General features: G+C 40.4%; 1 protein-coding gene across 1 annotated transcript in view; it reads left to right on the forward strand.

The window, feature by feature from the left end:
* The window catches only part of LOC132888311 (reelin-like), a 1,389,809-nt gene that overhangs the window by 264,276 nt on the left and 1,110,446 nt on the right, over positions 1 to 15,087 (forward strand). Inside the window, 1 exon segment of the mRNA XM_060924376.1 lies at positions 11,727 to 11,862. Within this exon segment, the coding sequence (XP_060780359.1) occupies positions 11,727 to 11,862 (136 nt within the window).

Here is a 15,087-nt window from a genome sequence, read left to right on the forward strand (position 1 = left end):
GCGCTTGCCCACTGTAGCGCTTTACTGGTCAGAAATTAAAGAAACTTGGTGATCTTACATTCATTGGGGATATTGGGGATTGCAGAGAAGTACATGGAGCACTGAAGCAAAAATGCCTTACACCTGAGAGCATCATCGGCATATTTCTCAGGTAACAGGAGAAGTTGGACAGGACTCGTGGAGGCTTTGGGGCACGTTAGGAGGGCCTGTGACATCATGGCAACAAGCTGTGCCATCCTGGTGTTTAGGTCAGCAAGCATCTGCTGATGTTCTCCCAAGAGGCACCCTTGAGCACTCAGAGTAGTCTGCTTCGCCTCCTCTGCTGCATCCATCAAGGCAAAGTATCCTGTCAGGGTGCAAACACTTATGGATGTATGTGCAGGGGAGAGCGGGAGAAGCAAACTGGAAACAAAGCCAAATCACGGGACGAGAATCGTAGTCAAAGAACAGGTGAGGGTCGGTTGATCGCAAACAGAGCAAGGAAGACAGGACTAGAGAACGAAGTGGTGAAAACAAGAACGAGGGTAGAAATAACGAGAGAGCAGGCAGAAGGTGAAAGGCTTGGTACAAAAGGAGTAAACACTGAATGATACTTTGCAACTAAGGAGAGTGTGAGAGAGGCTTAAGTAGCTGGACTGATGATTAGTGAATGAGAGACATGTAATTAATAAGCAGGTGATAGAGTATGCTGTGGTTCTTGGGCATTGTAGTTTTGAGAAGCCATGTCTGTAGTCTGTTTAGAGCTGTCACTCTCAACAGCATTACTGACATATATATATGTCAATAATGCTGTTGTGTGTGTGTGTGTGTGTGTGTGTGTATATATATATATATATATATCAGTAATGCTAATGTGTGTGTGTGTGTGTGTGTGTGTATTTTTTTTAAATTAATGTATATTACTTTTTCATTTGATATTGTACTGGTGGGAGAGCATGCTGACTGAGATCATTCGTTTCATCTCTTCATGCACTGAGTGTGCTCAAGCCAAGGTCCCTCAAACTCCTCCAACTGGCAAACTATGTCCTCTTCCTGTGCCTCAGAGACCATGGTCCCACCTGGCAAACAACTTCATCACCGACCTGCCACCATCCCAAGGCAACTCCACAGTTTTAGTCATCATTGACCGCTTCTCCAAGGCACTGAGACTCATCCCATTATCCGGCCTACCCACAGCATTTCAGACTGCCGAATTATTGTTCCAGCACATGTTCTGATACTTCAGCATCCCAGAAGACATAGTCAGTGACCGTGGCCCTCAATTCATCTCTCATCTATGGGCAAGCTTCATGGAGCAGCTAGGGGTCTCAGTGAGCCTCACTTCAGGATATCATCCCCAGTCAAATGGCCAGGTAGAGAGAGCCAACCAAGAAATAGGATGTTTCCTCAGAATCTTCTGCATGCGAAACCAAGGGGACTGGGCCTGATTCATCCCATGGGCCAAATATGCGCAAAACTCTCTCACGCACTCAGCCACACAACGTACACCCTTCCAGTGTATGCTCGGCTACCAACCTCCCTTGTTTCCTTGAGACGACTCTCCAGCATGGGTACAGGCCATGGAAGAGTGGGTCACCCGTAGCCAGTCAATTCGGAAGGAAGTTCACCAACGCATCACATCAGTTAATGCCAAGCACAAGGAATACGCTGATAACATCCTAGACTTTCTCCTGACTCAAGAATTTCACAACCAACACCCCGACAAGCCTGCGCCCAGATGGAGGGGGCATCCTAGGAAGAATGTAGCACCTGGAGGGAGCTCCTTGTGGGGGGTTCTGTCAGTAACACGACAGAGAGCATCACTTCCAGTCAGATATAAACATGGCCGATCTGGACTACAACACCCAAAACCACAGCACCCCCTATCACCTTTCTATTAATTTCACCTGTCACTCATTTCCTGGTCAGTCAGCCCACGCTATATAAACACCTCTCCCACACTCACTCGATGTGAAGTATCATTCAGTGTCTTACCTGTCATACCAAGCCTTGTTATTCTGCCTGCCTTATTGTGTTCTCAACCCTCATTATTTTCTCGTTCTCGTTACTCTTTAGTCTAGCCCTTATTACTCTGTCTGCCAATCGATCGACCCCTGCCTGTCCCTTGACTTCGATTTCATCTAGCATTTTGGATTTGTTTGCCAGTCTGTGTTCCCTGCTCTCCCCTACATATACATCCGTAAGTGCCTGCATCCTGACAGTTGTAGTCATAGGGTGGCCATTTCCATAACACCTAAAATGAGGATACTTTTTGCAAAATTCAGTGAAGCCAATACAAAAACAGAAAAATAATCCCAGGCCCATAACACATAATTAGATGCTGGTGCACTTACCATTAATGATGTTTAATTTTTTGCACTTTTGGCCTTTCCTGTCACCCCTTTTGCTATCGATGAGTCGATGTAGATCTCTCGGTCAACTTTTGCTCCACAGTCAACATTCCTGTTTGACTGCATGATAAACTTTACAAAGCTCAGCAGTGGAGATTTTGTCATTTTTAGGCAATGAAGCTTCACAGGAAAATTATAAAAGCAAAGAAGCACCTGTGCTCTGACTGTTGCCTTTGTGCATGTCGATGCTGTGATTATGCCTCTCCCTTTGCTGCTTACATCTACATCACAATGACACAATGCACAGTATGCATGGAAGTCATCCTTTTTGTGATGAATTGATGATCTTTTATCCATTCAGGATTAAATGAAGTTTCTCTTTTAGGCATTTTTGCTACATTACAAGTAGGCTAAACTGGGTCTTTTAGCTGGCCAAACTCTCTCTGACCTGGTGTAATGTGACCTCAGGCTACATGGGCAATTAGGTTATGTTCAACTATATTACATTACATTGCAAGGCATTTAGCAGATGCTCTTATCCAGAGCAATGTACAACAAGTACAAAAGTCAGGTACAAGAAGTGCTGAACTTCTAGATGAGAAAGTTCTAGTGCCAACTGAACAAGTGACAGAATAACACTAAGTGTAATATTCTGTTGAAGTACCAACAATAAGCAAACAGCCAAGGAAAGCAAAACAATTCAACTATACAAATGAGCTGACAAAGTACAACAAAATAAAGAAAAATAATTTTTTATTGGCCTACGTTTTGGCCTGTCATCCACATGAAAACACATCAAAAACGAATATTTAAAAAAACTCCGGGCAAAGTGAAGATTTTTGAAAACTCCGTGTATGCCTTTTCGTGTAGACAGAGATAACCGGAGTTTTGCATTTTAGAACGTCACAATCTGCGCCAAAAAAATGACAACAAATCTGCCCTGACATCAAATGTGCGACCTTTGTTTACTGCAGAAGCCAGATTAAGCATGGACAAAGAGTAATGGATCGGAGTAGTGCCTTGAAAGCGTTATTGTGCAGGTGCTATTTACATGTTTAATTTTAGAAGCCCAACTACTGACAAGATTCCCAATCAACGTTTTCTTGCGTCTTTTGAAGTTTATACTCCAAAATTGTGTTTAGAAGCAATTCTGTCTCCGAGTCTGTCCAGACGAACGAGCTTGGCGCCATGTTTTATGTTTAGGCGGAAGTGACGCCAATAGAGGGCTATTCTGATGTGATTAGGGGGTAGGATTTGGGGAAATAATGCCATCTACAGGTTTGGAATGCTTATGAATGTGATTGAAAACGCAGATGTTCGGTTATGTGTGGAAGGGATTTTTTTCGAAGACGAGGTGGTGTGGATAAAACATTTTTATAAACGGAGGGGGGGAAAATGTTCGGTTTTAAAAATACCCGGCTACGTGTGTACATGGCCTAAGATTTGTCTTTTTACAAAATCACCCTTAAAAGGTTTCAGTTTATTAAAAGTATAAAAGCAATTTGTGTAACATTTGCATCCAAAATTAATCTGAAACAATACTAAAAAATTAAATAAAAACAGCTACAATGAACAATGATATCAAAAGTAAACCTGTGATAAACTAAGCAATATCTGAGAGCAAATAATTCACAGATCAACTGTCAGCAAAAAGGCTTCTATATATTGCCTTAAAAGTGCAGACAATAAGAACCTGACTTTGAAACGTCCTAATCCCCTATGCATCCCAACCCAACTGGGGTTTAACATCTGTGTTTTATAGTTAATGAGCCAAACCAAAATTAAATCACAAACCACAGAACACCCTTTATAACATCAGCAAATGTCTACAAAAGGAATGGAAGCATTATTTTATACTTAAAATCTTTTGAAAGGCAGGCTAAATATGTTTCTTCATGTGCAAGGCAAGCTAAATATATTTTTTTACCCATAATCCCTTAGTTTGTTTACCAATGTGAGATGACATCTTTCTGCAGCCAAAGCTGCAGATGTTGGGGAATTTCCCTACTCAACACAATTTTCAGCATGTCACAAAGTTCATTGAATGCAGTTGAACAGACAAAACTTCAATTTCTTTAGTCAGTCTCAGGAGTTGATGAAGAATATGAGGCTTTATCCAGTTGATTCCTGATTGCCACCAGCTTCCTCTGGATGTCCTCACAAAGCCTTCTAAGAGCCTTCCTTCTTCTGATTCTGTGACACTTTCTATGATGCTTCTTTGCTTCTCCTTTCTTCTACCTTTCTTCCTGCTTTTTGATCTAAATGTTCACAATTTATGACACCCTCTCTTGCATTTCACGCTCTGAGCAGGCATTCGATCTCAAACTGCATGGGACAAGCCCAACTATGAAAATCAACAAAAGGTATATCTAAGGCAACTTTTGACCTGATATTGGATTGATAAGCAATCTCTTTTGGGTCGGGTTTAAATACCCATTTCTGGAATATTTAAAGATTTCATAGTAAGGAACTCCTTTCCAACCTGGGAATTTAATGAATTTGATTTCAACCCTTTCTGCAGGATAAAATGTAGTTCAGTGTAGATCTGCAACTTTGATCTGTGGTCTGGATTTGTTCTTGCAAACACAGAGACAATGCAGTACCTGTCTTCTCATAAAACCTGGTCATAAATTTTCCCGTCCAACGTGGAGCTCACCAGGTCTACTAAGGGCCCATACAGTACTTCATGATACCTGGATGACCAGGATCTGATTCACACAGTGTCTCTGAGAAAACAGACATTACATATTTTTTTATACCATCAAACGGTTCCTATTACATTCACAAAAAATTTGACTGGGTGGAAGTGATTTTCATGTTTGTTTGTTTTTTTACCCAGCTCTGACCAGGGTTTTTCATTTCCCTCCAGCATTGATGAAAGGAAGCATAGGTTAGGTTAACATGGGGTGGCCTTGGGCTGAAGTGCTCTTGAGCAAGGTACCTAACCCCTATGTGCTCCCCAGGCACAGTAGTATGGCTGCTCACTGCTCTGGGTGTGTGTGCATGTGTTCACTGCTTCAGATGGGTTAAACGCAGAGGATGAATTTCACTGTGCTTGAGTGTGCATGAGACAAATAAAGGCTTCTTCTTCTTCTTCTTCTATTATTCTAGCCAATATTTTATTTCCTGTGGTATCACAGCACCTTATACCACGAAAATCTCTTTCTTTTGGAATTTCTTTTCTATTCAGAAGGAGCATGCTCTTTGTTTCTTTCATGCACTTCAATCATAGCTCTGCTTTATTATTTAGGATACAAGACATTCTTAGGCAAAAACTTTTACAATTCACTCATTCATAGCTCCTCCTATCTGGCTTCTTAAATTCAGGATTAGACAACAAAATACTTCAGATGAGAATGTTCTCTAATATTTCAATCCCTTCTTTACACATCTCTTCAACAATGCTGAGGCTTCTTAAGTCAATTTTTATATGAAAATGAGGAGCCAGATGTTTGTCTGATTCTGATTGTAATTGCAACTTTTTTTCTGATTTCAGAAGTAAGGCAGTTATGCCGAGAACTTTTAGCATCTGTTAATTTTAAAAATGTCCAACCCAATTCAAAATTAAACACATGATAACATGAAAAACCATGATCCTTGTTCTCCCTTTAATTTGAATTCCTCTAGATTTCCTAATCAAGAGTATTCCAAAATACAGATAAACAAATCCCCACATCCCAAAATTACACCAGGTAAACCATATTATCTTAACAAAAAATCAGAATGATGGTGAAGATCGCATTTGCAGTAGTTTCAAATAAAATTGTAATTCTACCTCTGTTTGACAACTGAGGTCCAGCTTTTGCTATTATAGAACTTTGTGGCTAATAGCTTTGAACTGGATAGTTCCTTCTTTAAGAAGGACACCAGGCCTTGAATTATTAACACAGTGAGTGTCCACCGAGGGGAATTTTGTCTCAATGCACAATATGTGCCAAAAATGACAAAAATAATCAAGCTTACCCAAGACTGAGCTTCTGAGCTGGGTCCTCACTGCGAGTCAACTGTGTCATTTACCCAATCAGGCCCCTGTTTCCTGATGGTGATGATCAAGTTTGAGCCATTGTTAGTAGCCATAACAATCTTCACTTTTGGTGGAAGAAGCAAATTTGAATTTCAATGCTTTCTCTAGGTTTCCAGAAATTTCACACCTCTGCCTATTTTTGTGTATCTCTGTCTTGTTCTGCCTGGTTCAGACAATTATTATGTAAATATTTGTATTATGTCTGGCTGTTCTTTTTTTCTTTCCTTCAATGCAAGAGAGATTTTGCCTTGTCAGCTTGAATTTCTCCTGTGTGACTGCCTTCTACAATATTTGCATATGCACTGGCATCTAACTTGAGCAAGACAATTACATCTGGCAGATACATACCCCCACACCTTAAGCCATTTAAATGAAGAATAATTAATACAAATAATGTAATTTAGAAGAAGAAAGAAGAAACCTTTATTCATCACATGCACACTTCAAGCACAGTGAAATTCATCCTCTGCATTTAACCCATCTGAAGCAGTGAACACACGCACACACTCAGAGCAGTGGGCAGCCACACCAGAGCGCCTGGGGAGCAGTCAGGGGTCAGGTACCTTACTCAAGGGCACCTCAGCCCAAGGCTGCCCCACGTCAACCTAACTGCATGTCTTTGGATTGTGGAGGTGAGATAGTGAGTCACCAGTCACTGGAGGAGTCACTGGCGGAAACCCACGCAGACACAGGGAGAACATGCAAACTCCACACAGAAAGGCCCTCGCCGGCCGCTGGGTTTGAACCGGGAACCTTCTTGCTGTGAGGCGACTGCGCTAACCACTACACCACCATGCCGCACCGTGCATGTTTAACTAGGCAATCCCTACATGGTGGGAGCTGGTGACTCACTATCTCACCTTTTTTTAGCACAGAATAGGTGGTATCTGAGATCAATAATGAGAGTATCCTCTAGTCCCCAATTATACACCAGAAAATTCAAAATTTTCTTCCTGATTTCCAAACTCCAGGTTATCAAGTTTATTTGTATAGCGCTTTTAACAACAGACACTGCTGCAAAGCAACTTTACAGTTTGGTACCATTTGGGGTGAATAAGTCTCATTGTGATTTTTGGGAAGATGGGCACCCCCAGAGTTAGAAAACATGTGATAGCATTGCTTCTCTGTGTTATCACCCTTTTAATAAGTATACCCTAAAATACACATTTCTAAAATAGGTGTCAATATATGGTACGTGTAAGGTATCCTAATTCAGAATATTGGTATCTCCTTATAAGTCATTCAGTAACATTGACATTTGTCACAAATGTTGCTCAGATCCATTACTTTGCAGAAAAACATAAATTATTGCAAATTGAAAACTGTGGGGTTTACCAATGCTTATATTACAGGGTCTCTTTCTAGCATAAAATTATTTCTATTTTACAAAAGCATTTGTGCATCTGTGTGTTTAAGTTATTAAATATTCTACAAGATGAATGGTAGTAAATTATATTAGGACTATTACAATATGTATCCTTTTTGTGTTTACTGTATCTTTTAATCAATAACTTAAAAAATTCTGATTCCACATGTCAAACAAATACATTGTTTCTGACAGCATATGACAACTCAAAGTCATACTTATGATCATATTAAATATTGGATAATATATAAATATAGATGTGTACTTTTCTATATTTCTCATAATACTGGTTTTTATGGATTTTTAACTCAATAACCATAACTCAGAAAATACAACAGCTGATATTACAACATACTTCAAGTTGAAGGAACAAGTCACAAGACATCAATAATTTACACATGTTGAGTAATCATGTTCATTTTCTAGTTCTTGGTCATCCTTTTCTGCACTTTCCTCATTGTCCAACAGGGATGACTGGTTGTCACAGTCTGGCAGTTGGCACACATCAGTGCACTTAAGTCCATTTCCCATACGCACATTTTGGCAGTGAACGCTTTTTTGCACAGTCACAGGAAAGTAGATCCAGAACAGCCTCAGGGACTGGCTGACCAGACTACCAACTATTCAGCATCTCCTTCCTTCTCCATCCTCCGCCAATAGGGCTTGGTGTTTGGGGGTCCTGCTCCAGACATCTTCATATTCCAGCCTAATAGTTTGCTCTTTGTGCATGTTTAACTAGGCAATCCCTACATGGTGGGAGCTGGTGACTCACTATCTCACCTTTTTTAGCACAGAATAGGTGGTATCTGAGATCATTGACCATGGTAGATGGTGCTTTGGTTGCATAGAGAAGGCATGTGAATGCCTCTAGTTTGCCCATCAGTTGTGAGGAAAGGTCCCATTCCTGACCCAATTCTGTGAAAGTGTCCTGGATTTCTCTCGTGCTGGTTAATAGTTTCAAGGAACTTGTCTTTCTTTTGCCTGCAAAAGCACTGACAGTATCACATCCTGTGTATGCATGCATCCCAACAAGAGCTGTACATACATAAGTGACAATAGTTGCAGCAACTTTCCTGATATCAACAACCCTTGTCCTGGCTTTTGTACCACATTTCTAGAACAATGGGGGTCCTATTTTGTCACAGAAAGCCAGAGACAAAATGAAGACATCGGTATCTTCTAAGCATATCACAACTGAGTGATAGCCATTGCCAGCAGCATGGAGAAGCAGGCACCCATTTGTTTCTTCCTGTTGGCACTGAAGCTCTGGCACTTTTTCACTGCTCTGAGATTTGATTTTGTAGCATTTGTCATTCACAGTTGCATATAACACTTTCTCCTGAAGCTTTTCTCTGTATTCTGCTTTTCTCCATTCACTTACTATGATGCTGATGAGACTGGTTTTGTTATTCACTCTGGTCAGGAAGCTCTGCCGCTGTCCGATGATCTGTGCACTTGTAATACTCTGTAACCGATTGCCAGTTTCTTCACCTCATACTGATCTCTCACTGTCGTTGATGGAGTTCTCTCGATATGTATCAAACACAACATCTATTCTGTTGCTTTGGCTTCCTTCAGTGCCATAGACAAAACTGTCATGGCAATTTCTCCAAAAGTAACCTGGTCACCTTTCACTTTTTGGATCAAGTTCATCCCATCAACCATTGCTGCAGAGTTTCTTGGGAGTTGCTCTGCCACTGTGACATTCTTTTGCAGGGCTGTGGCCAAGGTACCTTTTGTTAGTCTTTCTCAGCAACCCATCTGGCATGGACAGTGCCCAGGGTAATGGACCTAGGGGATGAGAGAGGATGTCATCCATCTGAAGATTGCATCCTTGCGCTACCACTATGATGCAGTCAAACAAAGATCTGTCTGCTTTCAAGATTATCATTCAGCCACTTGATTTCACTTTCCTCTTTGTGCACATATTGCTGAATGTCTTTAGTTTGTGAATTTTCATTGGGTCATGGAATTTATTTGCTGATGGGTCTTTCTTTAGTCTCTCATCCTTGAAGGCTGCATAGCTTTGCTCACCAATCTCGTAAGCCTTCAGCAGGTCTGAGGTAGTATCTCTTGGGACAGCTTTTGCAGTTGAAATGCTAATAAGGGTGAAAATTGGGGTAGCCTCATAAAGTGGATGAAAACACAAAAATCTACCACCCCTGCAATGCTATCACACATTTTCTAACTCTGGGGGTTCATACCTTGTCAAAAACCACAATGAGAATTATTCACCCCAGCTGGTACCCGTGGCCAAAATTTTGGGTCCTGGCTCATGGACTACAAGGAAGTGTTAGTGGTCCTTACCTATTTAATATATTTATCAATGACCTACACTACCATTCAAAAGTTTGGGGTCACCCAGACAATTTTGTGTTTTCCATGAAAAGTCACACTTTTATTTACCACCATAAGTTGTAAAATGAATAGAAAATATAGTCAAGACATTTTTCTGGCCATTTTGAGCATTTAATCAACCCCACAAATGTGATGCTCCAGAAACTCAATCTGCTCAAAGGAAGGTCAGTTTTATAGCTTCTCTAAAGAGCTAAACTGTTTTCAGCTGTGCTAACATGATTGTACAAGGGTTTTCTAATCATCCATTAGCCTTCTGAGGCAATGAGCAAACACATTATACCATTAGAACACTGGAGTGATAGTTGCTGGAAATGGGCCTCTATACACCTATGTAGATATTGCACCAAAAACCAGACATTTGCAGCTAGAATAGTCATTTACCACATTAGCAATGTATAGAGTGTATTTCTGATTAGTTTAAAGTGATCTTCATTGAAAAGAACAGTGCTTTTCTTTCAAAAATAAGGAAATTTCAAAGTGACCCCAAACTTTTGAACGGTAGTGTAGAGTTTAGCTTTGAAAACAACCTCGCCCTTTTTAAGCATGACGACGATTCAACTATCATTGTTCTGGTCTGGAATAATAGACAGTGCTGCTTGGACTTGGTTGACCAGTTTCTTATTTGGTCTAAGGGCAACAATATGAACTGCCATCCATCAAAATGTAAAGAGATTAGTTTACGCAAGAAGGACTATGGCCAAAATCTATCTCCTGTTCATAACATTCCACAATGTATACAATTGCCTATTCTTGGAATAACATCTCAAGAGAACTGTAAATACAATAAGTATGTACAGGCTAAGTTAACCAAGGCAAATAAATGTTTGTATGTAATTGGGTCATTCAGAAAGTAAGGTTTTTCTCAGGTAGCGGTGGATCGACTTTCTAATCAATTAGTCTTACCTAGCTGACTTGTCCAGGGTGTACCCCGCCTCTCACCCATAGTTGTCTGGGATAGGCTCCAGCTTGCCTATGACCCTGCACAGGATAAGCGGTTACAGATAATGGCTGGATGAACTCTCTATTTATGGTGCTTCCAACTCAGATCTGAGACAAATTCAGAATTTTTTAGACAAATGTTATGAAAGGAAATATAATTCAAGCAAAGTAAATATTCATAATCTCTTAGAGAAAGAATATGTTAATTATTTTTTTAAGAAACGTAATTTAGATCTGTCCCAACTGTTATATGCTATTTTACTGAAAAGTAATGAAACATCATAAAATCTAAGGAAAAGCAATAGCCATCACCCTCAAATAAATTCCAAATAGATTTAAAAATACTTATATAAATAGATATTTTTAAGTATAAACTGTAAATAAACAGGATATTTTTAGCATTTTTGTATTCTTTTGCGCTTTGTCTATATTTTAATATTTTAGCTGTTTAATGTTTGTAACTTAAAATGTGTTTATCTTAAGAAATAAAAATTATTATTATTATTATTATTATTATTATTATTATTATTATTATTATTATTAATAATGTAGCAGCAGCAAAAATTATTGCCAAGACCTTTGTTTTTCTGCCTATGGCACCTTAACCTTACCTTTAGGCTGACTGTTTCTTGTTCTATGAGCTGGTTAGCTTTTATCATTCACTATTTTTCTTTCATACTTATGGTGCTTCTTTTGCTCTCTTTCTCAGGAGTGATGCCAGAGCAACAGTTTGGGACTCAATTTGTGTGCAGTGTGGTGGCATCTCATGTCAGTCATCTGCCTACTACCAGTCTCAGCTTTGTGTGGATTGCCCCACCACCTGGCACAGGCTGTATAAACTTCTTGTAAGTGTGTGGGTTTTATCTATACATACCTACCTACCGTACCTTCCTACCTACCCACCCACCTACCCACCCACCCACCGTGTTAAAAGGTAGGTAGTGGAGAAGGGAAAGGGGCTTCATGGAAATTCAGATCCCGTTTTGAGCTTCCAATAAGTTTGGCTTGAAAAATACTCATCATGTGAAGACATTAATGAAAGAATATGTAAGGGATCACCCAGTGGATTTCTTCTCAAACTTATTTAAGTAAAAGTAGTCGCAGATTTAAAATATCAAACTTTCATTTTTGAAGACCAAACAGTGTTCGAGAAAAATTAATTTTCTTTAAAATGCCAGATGGGCTTCCTGCGGTGGTGACGTATGCGATGACGTCAGGTAGTGGTTGTTTGGAGCAACTCAGCTGTTTATATTCTCTGTTTACATTGTAGTTTGGCTAGTTTGACAAGTATTTTACCAAATTTATCAGTTTTTAAATAAGTATTCCTCATTTTCTAGCATATACATGCCACAATGATGCTAAAAAGAAAGCACAAACTGTAACTAGACTGCATTTCCACAGAGAAAATGCTAAGTGTGTTTGCTCAGCTGTGGCAAAGTGTCACTGACAGAAACTGGATCAGACATGAGATCTCATGCTACAAAATCTTTTTTCACATGATCAACAGAAAGTGTGTGTGCGTGTGTGTGTGTATGCCAAATTGGTTTGCCTGACCACCACTGACATCATCCAAAGGGTAGAACTTTGGTTAGAACTCCAAAGTTCTACCCTTTGGATGAGGTCATGCCCAACAGGAAGTGAGGTAATTGGGCTTATGTGTGTTTGGACACATGGTCATTTATAACGTACTCCTCCTAGACAGTTCATCAGATTCATATCAAACTTGGCAAACATGATGCCAAGATATTGCTGATGCCAAGAAATTGCGAAGGGATTTTTGATATCCCTTTGGAATTTTTGATTTTTGATATAAATGACGGACCCTAAAATGCTTTGCAGAATCATAGTCAATCAAGTGTAGGTCATAAAAAGAATATTCCCCAACACCTAATTATTTTTGTTTAGTGGACCGAAAACTACTGATGATATTGACACGTCTAATTCACATGCCTAGCACAGTATCACCATCTGGCCAAGCAGGAAATGTGCCAAAGATTTTCAATACTTTGACGGATTGATCTATGACATGCCTGACATAGCGCCACCAATACACTCGCACTCACACACACACACACACACACACACACACACACACACACACACACACACACACACAGTTGCAATCATATACACACACATGAATACTCACGAGAATGGGTTACACATACAATTCTGTGCACACTCATACACACACAGTCATATGCATATTTATGCATACACACGCTCTCTCACAAGTATGCACTCACATGCACACGCAACATCTATGAGCACACTCTCTTTCACACACACACTTTCCCTCTCTCTTTCTCCCTCTGACTAACACACACACACACACACACACACACACAATAATAGTGACCTGCCATCATTGTGCATTTTGTTGCAGACATATGAATACTCTGCATGTAGTATACACACACACACACTGCAGACACAGGAAAGCTAAGATGACTTAAGATTACAGCATGAGATAGAGATAAGGAGGAGACGCGTATAGTTTTGTACATGTATAAATGTACATTTTCACACCACAGAAACACACACACATTTACAGTCTTTATCTATCTCTCATCTGTCAAGCAGTCATGGCATTTGCAACATGCACATCACCTTTGAACATTTGATGAATGTATGACATGTGACTGTTTTGTTGGGTGGCAGAATGTCCTAGTGTGTGTGTGTTTGCCAAATTGGTTTGCCTGACCACCACTTAATTCACTGGAAGTAAGCCCGCAAGCAAAAGTCACATTACTGAATACAACCTGTTCAAACCACACTGCCATCTTTACCTGCCCCAGCCTTCACGACTTGTGCATCTTAATGTCTTACACCTGATTGTCTCACAACACCATTATACAGTCGTGAGATTACATCACATGAATATACTATGAACCCAGGTTTCCTGAATGGCAGACACATACACAGGCCAAAGAGCCAATGCTTTGTTTAAGCAACTATAGTGCATTTTCATAGTACGTAGTGCATATTCAGCCCAACTATTTGCTGTCAGTAACGGAATTGAAAACACAAGCTTGGAACAGCCTCCAAACATGGCTGCTCTGGACTACAACACTCAAGAGTCACAGCACCCTTTGTCACTTGATTACTAATTGAACCTGTCTCTCATTCCTCAGCAATCACCTCGCCTACTTAAGCCCAGCTCTCTCACACATGTTCTGAAGTATCGTTTAGTGGTTCTGTGCCTAACTTTACTGAGCCTTTTACTTTCTGACTGACTTCCCGTGTTTAGACCATTATCTACATTCAATCCCCAACCTTGCTCTATTGTTTTCTCTGCATTATCCTGTTTGCCGATCGACTGACCCCTGCCTGTTACTCTGACTATTATTCTGGCTCTTTGTTTTGGCTCAATCTGCAGTTTGCTTCTCCCTGCTCTCCCATGCGCCTGCATCCATAAGTGCCTGCACTCTGACAGGATACTTTGCCACTGATGGATGCCGCAGAGGAGGTGAAGCAGACTGCACTAAATGCTCAGGGGCGCTTATTAGGTGAACATCAGCAGATGCTCAGTGACTTCAACACTAGGATGGTGCAGCTCACTGCTATGTTGCAGGCCTTCCTAACGCACCCCACATCTTCTGCCAGCACCGCTCAGCTCATTCTGCTACTGGAGAAGTTCTTGGGTGAAGCATCAAATTGTAAGAGATTTTTTTCTCCAATGTTCCCTATATTTCTCCTCATTCACCAGAATCTCTGATGAACAGATGATCACTAAATTTCTCACATTACTCACACGCAAGGCTCTACAGTGGGCTAGTGCAGTATGGGAGCATGGTGGTGAACACACCACATCCTACAACCGTTTCTTAGATTTGTTTAAGCAAGTGTTTGATCATGAACCCGAAGGAATAGAGGTCAGAGAGAGTCTCTTGTCAATCAAGCAGGGAAATAGTCACAGAGTATGCCCTGGACTTCCATACATTGGCTGTTGGTAATGCTTGGAATGAGCCTGCGCTAAAAACCACTTTTTGCCAAGGGTTACATCCAGAGGTGCTGAGTGAATTGGCTTGTCGCGATGAACATCTATCCTTCGACTCACTCATTGATTT

The sequence above is a fragment of the Neoarius graeffei genome, chromosome 6, assembly GCF_027579695.1.
Source record: "Neoarius graeffei isolate fNeoGra1 chromosome 6, fNeoGra1.pri, whole genome shotgun sequence".
Classification (NCBI taxonomy): Eukaryota; Metazoa; Chordata; class Actinopteri; order Siluriformes; family Ariidae; genus Neoarius; species Neoarius graeffei.